A 9,195-nucleotide genomic window follows, 5' to 3' on the forward strand; every position below is an offset into this window, starting at 1 on the left:
AGTAGATGCTACCTGACAACTATGGTTGACATCGGAGGTTCCTCAAGGCTTTTATTCCACAACTGACATTTCTTCCACCCACGATTTGCACTGTTGATGCATTTTCTTCTCCACAGGGGCATGCTACTTGGATTGGGAGTCAGATTAATCTCTTTTGGAAACTGATGTCTTGCTAAGATCCTTTCTAAGCCAGAGAATTCAGAATTCCGACCTAGTAATAGAATAAACATTCATACGATTCAGTGTTCCTTTCCATCTTTGCATAGCAAGAGTAACATGGCATTAGTTTCAGAAAGAATATTTATACCATTTAATAATTGCTATTGAGCTCTGCCATTCCTTCACTGCAAAAGTATTACTTGACGACATTCAGACCTTAGTCTGGTCCTAGACATCTAATAGATGCACAACAAATAAATAAATGAATGAACAAACCAATGTGCTGGTACCACCACAAATATTGAAGTTTGTTTAAGTAATTTGTGCGTGATTCTCAAATTAATGGCAATTTACTGTTCCATTATTTCGATCTTCAGAGAGATTAACCATACCCTGTATTTACATCACATCCACCACTTCACGTTGCCCGTGTTTGGCCCCTAACCAAATCTCTCGTCTGCTGTGGGACAAAGAGCTTGTGCCAGAATATAATTCACTATACTGCTTCCTTCATCAAAACAGTCCTGCTACCAAAAGAAAGGAAGAGAGGGAAGGAGGGAGGGAGAAGGCAAGGAGGGAGAGAAGAAGGGAGAGAGGGAGGGAAAGAAAGGAAGTCAGTAGAACTGCATGGTGGATTTGGTGACATACCACCATACATACACTGTAGTGTAAGCTTCTCTCTTTGCCAACTGGTAACAAGTTGAGAACCAAAACCAGTTTGCCGGCTACACTGTGAGTGGCTCTGCAATGCAGCTGGGTGTATTAGAAAATAAGAGTGCCGTGATCAACCTAATGCAAGAAGAGAAACTGAACCCCAGTGATTCAGGGTGACCCTGCATAGAAATTAGTTCCCAACTCAGCCAGCCTCTGTTGTTTCTCAGACTGAACCACTGATGGTCCATCCCAGACAGGGTAATTGGCACAGACTCCAAAGAACCAAGAATTGACTCAAGAGGCCATCTCTTGGCAATCTAAATGATGTAATGATTAACAGATCAATCTTTAGAGGCCTGCAAATCATTCTAAGTGAGTAAAAAAAAAATCTGGGGCTCCTGCCCAGTGGTCTCGGGCCTGGCCCAGACAGCATTCACATACTGCTCCTAGAAGCAGTTTTAGCTCAGGATCCCATGGCGGGTGGGGGCAGGGATGCCGAACTCAGAAGCCCTTACACCCTAATGATAGGAATAGCATGGTTTGCTTTGGTTGTCAGAATTTGGAAGCTAATTTATTTGTTTATATTTTTTTACTGTTTATTTATGTTAAAGAGAGACAGAGAGTGAGCAGGGGAGGGGCAGAGAGAGGAGACACAGAATCCAAAGCAGGCTCTAGACTCTGAGAGCTGTTAGCACAAAGCCTGATGCAGGGCTTGAACCCATGAACTGTGAGATCATGACCTGAACCGAAGTCAGAGGCTCAACAACTGAGCCACCCAGGCACTCCTGGAAGCAAAATGTAGTATTTGACCGAAATAATAAACCCAATTCAGGTATTTGATGACATCCAGCTAAAAATAATTTTTGCCTTAAATGAATTGTTTTTTATTGTCTTGTGTACACATACTTTGGTATTCTAAACTGCCTCAAATCCTTTATGTAAGTAATCAAGGATGAATTAGAAAGGATAACATTTAACAAATATAACAAATTCTCATATTCTCCAGCATAAAATTTATATTTAGCACTGCACACCAAAATAAGATAAAACTCAGAACTCACTTTGAATATTTAAGTCTTACTGCCAGCCTTATCTGAAATTATAAGCAAGTTTCCTGGTTTTGAAAGAAAGTACAGAAAGTATAGTCATGCCTCCAGAAATTATTGGAAATAAAATGATATTGATTATAAATTTATAGATGAAAATTAGATATATTGGACTGTGAGCTGCTTTGAATGGTTTTTGATTTCTTTTTTTTTTTTTTTTTGAGAGAGAGAGAGAGAGAGGCAGGTGGGGCAGAGGGAGAGGGAGAGAATCTCAAACAGGCTCCATGCCCAACACAGAGCCCAATGCAGGGCCCAATCCCACAGCTGTAAGATCATGACCTGAGCTGAAATCAAGAGTCAGATGCTTAACTGACTGAGCCACCCAGGTGCCCCAATTTCTTATTTTAATGTGTGGAATGCAGTACATGTTAGATGGGTGGATGGTTTGAAGAATGGATGGATGAGTTTGTAATCACAATACAAATCAGCATAGATAATGTATATAAACCAGTACACAAGCCAATGTGTGTGTGTACCAGACACAGCAGAAAATAGATAACTTAAAACTGGAGGCTTTAAAATGACTTGTTGCTTTTTCACCTCAGAACTGTCTTTAAGGCACACACAAAAGTCTCCAGCTGGCACATGAACAGGACATACACACACACACACACGGACACACACACATGCACACACACATGCCTCTTCTAGAGCTGCCCCGCTCATCTCCTCCCCGAGCCCGCTCCTTCTGTGGAATCCACTCTTCCTGCTTTCCCTGCCCCTCACTGCATCCAACTAAGCAACCTCCCAAAGTATCTGTGGGGAAAAGCCGTGAATTAACCAAGAGAGGTAGCTTCTTAAGCGTTAAAAACAATATACAAAAGCTTCAAACTTCCTCCCATTTCCTACTTTTTGGTTTGGTACCAGTCATTGAGAAAACTGGTCTGGAGGATGTATTAAACAGAATATGACCAGGAAACCTATGAGATCTGCTTGTAATTTTACCCAAACATGATGACTGAAGAGCAACAGAATGGTCACAGGGGAAACCATGACAAAAAAGAAAATTATTTTCTACTTATTCTTTGCCAAGTTCAACTCATTTAATAAGCCAGTAACATGCATTTTAAATTTCGGCAAAGACTTTCAAATTATCTTCAAAAAAGCCTGAATCAATAGCATTCTAATAATGATTATGAGGGCATTAATTTCCCCACATGTTCACCAGTACTGATCTTTTAAAACTTGACCAGTCTGATGGCCTAAAAAAATATTGCCTTGATTTATCTTTTACTTCCTTGACTACCAGAGTGTTTGAACAGCGTTCATGCTTACTGATAATTTGTATTTCATCTTGTGAATTGTCTGTCTATATTTATCTACTCTAGGAGGTTGCTTTTATTTTCCTTGATTATTTTTATGTAATCTTTAGTGTAATCTGGATATTGGGATCAATTCACAATACTGTGCATTCAGGGACTTGGGACTAACCAGAATATAAATGGACAAATTTGCCATTAAACCTTCCTCCCCAGGACTGTGTCTTAAGCACTGTGGCAGCTGCTATTTTCCTTTCTAAATTCATGGGCACAAGTGGCTACCAGCTACCTTTGTCTTTCACTGAAGCAGGAACAAACACTTCAGGAGGCAGGCCCCACCCAATTCTGCGAATCAGTCCAGTTATAAACAGCTCTGAGAGAATTCCAGGACTGGGGGCTGCTCCAAACTCCAGAAAGGGAGGGGCATTTATAATCCTTGGTGGCGGGGTGGGGGCGGGAGGGAGAGGGAATATCCGGCTTCTCTGTGGGGTGGAACAGTAGGAGGAAGGCACACCAGGAAATAGAGCAAAGGAATAAGCTTCGAAGCCTGACCTTCAACTTTGACATTCCCTTACTCATCTTCAAATCAAATCTGAACCTGTAAATTTAGAGATTATTTCCCACTTAATCCACTTTCCATCATCCCACAGGTAGACTTTGCCTGAAGAACAGTGACAGACCTCACTAGATTCATAAAAGACCAGTCCAATAAACGAAAGGGAAGAAGGGAGCTCAGAGAGCATGGACCCCCACAGCATGATCAGCATGTCAAGGACTGACCACACCTGCCATATAAAGAGTCAGTTCTTAGTCATGGTAAAAGCAGAGGCAGGGGGCGGCTGGGTGGCTCAGTCAGTTATGAGACGAACTCAATTTGGGTTCAGATCATCATTTCACAGTTTGTGAGTTTGAGCCCCTCATCAGGCTCTGTGCTGATGTGTAGAGCCTATTTGGGATTCCCTCTTTCCCTCTCTCTCTGTGCTCCTCTCCTGCTTGCTCTCTCTCTCTCAAAATAAATTTAAAAATTTAATAAATAAATAAAAGTAGAGGCAGTTTTACACCAAGACGAAGTATATGCTTACTAAACAGAGTTCACACCCATCCTCTGCCCACATACAATTTTGTTTGTCCTCTTCCCTCTTGTAGAAGTAGAGTGTCTCCATCATATGATTTGGCAGCAGTTTGTGAAGGTTAGACAGGGTCTCAAAGGTGTGACACAGAACCTCAGGTTGGGCATAGTTTTTCTGTGTCTTGGGTTTGTCAAGGAGGGGAAGCTTCAGTGCAGTGTGGTTGTTCTTGGCTGTCCCCATGATGACCCACTGAGTTACAGAGAAGAACAAATAAGGAATCAGAAGGGTAGAGTGCCCCACAGTTGTTCTTTCTCCCCGCTTTCCTCCATCTCGGAGAAGGTATCACAGAATCTATTTTCTGGTCTCAGATCACTTAGCATTCTGAGAGTCACAATGGCCCAGATCTTAGTCTGGAACCCTGAATGCTCATCCTATGTTCAAACCAGAGGAAATCAGCCTGTCAAAAAGATCTTGCCAACTCTTATGGGGATTTCAGGCAGAAACTCATTTCCTGTCTGAACGTGGACAACAGCTGAGGCAAACAGAGTACTTTCCTAAAGGGAAGAGGGGAAGCCACTGTGCACACATCCAGTGTTGATTTTCCATCTGGCACTTCATGGAGGTCTGTGTGTACATAATTGAGACTCCACAGACCTACTAGGCCCCGAGGGAAAGGGATTACCTCCATACAGTCCTCAAGCTGAACTGAGTGAAGAGCTTCATTGTCCACAACTGAGGAAATGTCCAGATTAACACAGGTAGGAGGCCAACCTGCTTCTTATTCTCTTATCCGAACTAATAGAGTCAACCAAATGCTCCATTCTAGCTTTACTGACAGAAGCCAGTCCTCACTGTGGACCCAGAGCAGAAGTACTAAATGATCTTGACCCACCATAGCTGATAGCATAGCCCTGAGCAAGGTAGAAGGTGTCAAGAACTCCTCCCAGATTTGAGGCCAAAATGCAAACAGTTAGGGTTGTTCTAGCTACTCCTTAACCTCAGCATGCTTCGCCACCTGAGCCAGGGTCACCACTTTGCTGTATCCCATGAACTGGCTGGCAACCGCACTGCAAAGTGATCAGAAATGAGGAGATCCATGTGAGCCAAGCACGCTACGAGCCAGCTGGTAGTGCTTGCCAGCTTCTTAACAAACTTCAAAGCCCTTGGTCAGGACCACAGTAGCATCATGGTTATATCATGTCATACATTAGTGCCCAGAGCAGAAGATACAAAATTTTATTTCTGAACTTGCAAATTAATTTTTAATTTGCAAACTTGAAGAGTAAGGCTTTAAAAAACAACAAAAGGGTTTACTTTGAATATATTTAAAATATGTTAGAGAATCAGAATCACTCAAATATAATGTGATTCTCATGATTTCATGGGTGTTTTGGAGACAGAAGGGAGCTTGTGGAAGTGAGGGGGGTAGGATATTTTGATAGGTGGAGACTTCTTTCTTCCAAGCAAACTTGAATATGTTACACTAAATATTATTTATATAAATAGAAAAGAATGAACCATGTTTTAAGCTATTCTACAGGCCAAGGAAGTGATATATTGCATGTAAGTTGACATATATATATATATATATATATATATATTAGTGTTACAATACCATTGACTATATTCCCTGTACTATACCTTTCATCCCCACCATATGTTCTTAATCATTGCTCTAAATAGCAACTGATGGAATGTTTCCAGTTATTTGGCTTATTTACCTTGGCTGAAATCAGAAGTAGGCCACGGGATTATATTTTATTTTTAAATAAACGCTCTGATGGATAAATGTCTTCTGCAATGGATAAGACTGCTTCAAGGAATCCATCTCATTCACTCTATGTGTGGTGCAGTGGAAAGAATACCATTCAGGACCAGGGTCAGCAGTCGGAGGCTGGTGCCCCGCTGCTGTTGACTAGCTGTGTGATCTTGATCTCAGCCAGCCAGGTCTCACCCTACAGAACTAATGTCCTCTGACGAAACATCCTTCTAGTTTGTATCTTGTTTTGAATTTGGCTTATTTCCAATTCTGTTCTTCCATGGCCAAAAAATCTACATTTCCAAAACCACATTTGTAATATATGATTATTTTCTCAAAAGAAAGATGAGAGAGAATCCTCCTAAGCCAGTGCTCTCTTTCTTTCTTATTGTGACAATGAGTTGCTATGAAGGGCCAGCTGTGCCGCTCAGGTAGTAGCACTGTATTATTAACTAAATTGATCCCACAGCACAGCACCTGCAGGACGCTGCGTTGTTTTTCTAGTTAGGCTGATCTCTTCTTCATGACTTTTAGGTAAACGGCAATTCCTTTTTTTGTTCCAAAGAGGGCTGTTGTGTCTCCCGAACACCTTCCCCTTCCCCTCTGCCATGGTGGATGTGACAAGATCAGCTGGCTTCCAGAAGGCAAAATATTCAGTAATGTTCAAAGGGAAAAGATCATCTCCAAGTTTCTTAAAGAAAGCGTTCTAAAGAGAGTGTTCCGTTCAAAGCAAATGAGGTGGGAGGGCTCCAGCTACCAGAATGAGGACCTAAGCGACAACTTTCCTGGCACCATTTCTGGTGCCTGCTCCGGAAACTTAAACATTCAAAGTACATTTGGGATACAAGGCTAAGAGCATAGGCATCTGAAGGACAGGAAGCCATAAAGCTATGCAAACTGCAGAAATCTAGTCTTGCAGGAAAATCTAAATATAGGTAGACATATATGACTGAGAATTTATTCAACAGTATGGGCTGCAACATATACAGGTGTAGAATTTGTGAAGGTACCTGCTTAGCTTTTGGAAATATATCCCTATGGATCACTATCACATTTGTTCTAAGAATAAATAGGTCTTAAACAAGATTTTTTATGTTTTTGCAACAAAATGGTGGTCTCCCACATAAGGGAGCAAAGTGTTCAAGGTTAATTTTTAAAAGAGAAATGCAACTTCTAACCAAAAAAATATTTTTATACATTATTTCCTAAAAAGAAATTAGACAAATCCAAGAAAGTTAGGACATTTAAGGTAAAGGCTCACAGAAATGGAGTCCTAAGTTGGGGTGAATATAATTGGCTATGGCTGAAACAGAAAGCAGGAGCTGGGAAAGCAGGAGAAAAGGAGAAGCAAAGGACTAGTTATCTAAATCATACACTAAATACAAATCGCCCAGAATTGAACTGAAATGTTTCCCACTGAATAGCATCTCGTGTACTTGGGAACAAAAATGCATATTACTAATTAGAAAATATGGCCTTGACTTTCTGAAAATATTTACATAATTACACTGAACGAGATTCCACTGCAGTAAATAACCAGCTGTGACATTGACCATACAGCAGGGAAGAATAAAGGGAAGTGGAGGCAAATACATGAGTAATGTAAAAATATGAAAGGTCTTGAAAGAGGTGAATGGAAATAGAAGGGTTTCCCTGAAGAATCATTAGAAGCTAAGCAGTGTTGTCACTGACATCTCTTTACATAACTCTGGACGACAAAAAGGAATGTATGTTAAAGGGCTTTCCAAAATAGTTTTCTGTTGGTCAAAATTGTCACTTTTGTCATAGTAGGAGAAACTGACTTGATCAGCAAGCCATGCTTACCTGCCAAGTGATTGGCCCAAGGCGTTCCTTCTTTCCACCAATTCAGACCACCTCCATTGCAATGAATGTAAGAGCTTGTTAAATGCCCTGAGACATAGAACATCTCCCTTACCCTCCTTCACTGGATTAGCTAAAGAAGTGTTAAAGTAAGGCAAGTCTGATGCTGCCACTAAAATCTGAATTCCTGGAGTGGCCTTGGGATGGCCTATAAGGAAAGTGCACTCTGTTGGGCTAAGGAGTGATGTTAGAGCTGCGTCAGAGCTACTATGGAAAACCCCTGTCCAATAAATCCCCTTGCTCTCAAGGCAGGACTAGAGCCAAACCAGACTGAGGGATTTGGAGAGGGTGTGATTCTCTTAGCTGTTTCCCTTAGATTTCACACTGGCACATCATTTCACACTTTTTCTCTTGTCTCCTCGCCACCTAGACTGGGGCTCCCATATAGATAGTGTCCAGGGACTTTGCTGTGACTATAGTTATAAACCTGTAGCACTAAAAACTATCAATTCAACAAGTGATTGGGGGGGGGCATGATTTTTATGCTAATGTCAAAGCATTAAAAAAATCTCCAGAGAAAGGGGGGAAGAGTCAAATTGATAAGAAGGTTTTTAGAAATATGTCCTGTCAAGAAAAAAAAAAAAAGAATCTTAGAGGATGTATTTAAGGATGACAAATCTGAGGGAGCTTAAGGGATTGGGAAGGAATTCATGTTCTGAAACAAAAGGAAAACACAGAAACAAACATAAACCAAGGAAGACAGGAGATGTGTGAGCTAGAAAAGTGATGTGCATGCCCACGTGCACATATACACACATCATTTTTGTCTTCTATCCCGACAGCAGAAAAAAAAATTTCCCAGCTAAATATATTTGTAGAAAGTATCATCTGGGAGTATCTGGACTTAAATATTTACCCAATTCACTATTTTTAAAATAATTGTAAGTTGGGAAAACAATATATTTAAGGCTCAGGTTACCAATTTATAAAATAGGAATAACTATTCCCATCGTGTTATTAGAAGTATTAAATTGGTTAATCTACATAATCTATATAAAATGTTCAGCCTTATGCCTGCCACATGGGAACCCTATCCTAGCAAGTGTTATTTCTAGCAAATGTTATTTGTGGAGTAATTAAATTGATTCAAATATTTATTGCATGCCTACTATATGCCAGGGACCAGGCCAGATAGAATAAGTCCAGGCCTTGTCTTTAAGGCATTGAAAAGATAGTGACTGAGATATGAATGAAATGAAGAATTAGAATGTAACAGTGAGTAGGGAATTGTAAGCAAATCAGAATAACCCAAATGAAGAATCTTGGAAGAGGTAGCAATTTATTCTTCCTGAGGGGCTAAGGAAGAT

The 9,195-nt window shown here is 40.7% G+C and overlaps 1 protein-coding gene and 1 long non-coding RNA gene across 4 annotated transcripts in view; one reads left to right on the plus strand and one right to left on the minus strand.

The window, feature by feature from the left end:
- LOC131513849 (testis expressed protein 56-like) overlaps positions 1–4,610 on the minus strand; it is a 26,520-nt gene extending 21,910 nt beyond the window's left edge. Inside the window, exons 1-2 of one of the 3 annotated variants that reach the window (XM_058733150.1) lie at positions 4,296–4,610; positions 13–211 (exon numbers count right to left, since the gene is read on the minus strand). In XM_058733150.1, coding sequence (XP_058589133.1) covers positions 13–211; positions 4,296–4,488 — 392 coding nt within the window. In that variant the 5' untranslated portion in view covers positions 4,489–4,610. The remainder of the gene's footprint in view (positions 1–12; positions 212–4,295) is intronic. The other 2 variants (XM_058733149.1, XM_058733148.1) reach the window with 2 other exon arrangements.
- Positions 4,611–4,653: 43 nt separating this feature from the next.
- LOC131513850 (uncharacterized) lies at positions 4,654–7,093 on the plus strand. The gene is made up of 2 exons (XR_009262832.1): positions 4,654–5,006; positions 6,542–7,093. It is a non-coding gene; the product is annotated as an uncharacterized LOC131513850 (long non-coding RNA).
- The last annotated feature ends 2,102 nt before the right edge of the window (positions 7,094–9,195 follow it).

The sequence above is a fragment of the Neofelis nebulosa genome, chromosome 6, assembly GCF_028018385.1.
Source record: "Neofelis nebulosa isolate mNeoNeb1 chromosome 6, mNeoNeb1.pri, whole genome shotgun sequence".
Classification (NCBI taxonomy): Eukaryota; Metazoa; Chordata; class Mammalia; order Carnivora; family Felidae; genus Neofelis; species Neofelis nebulosa.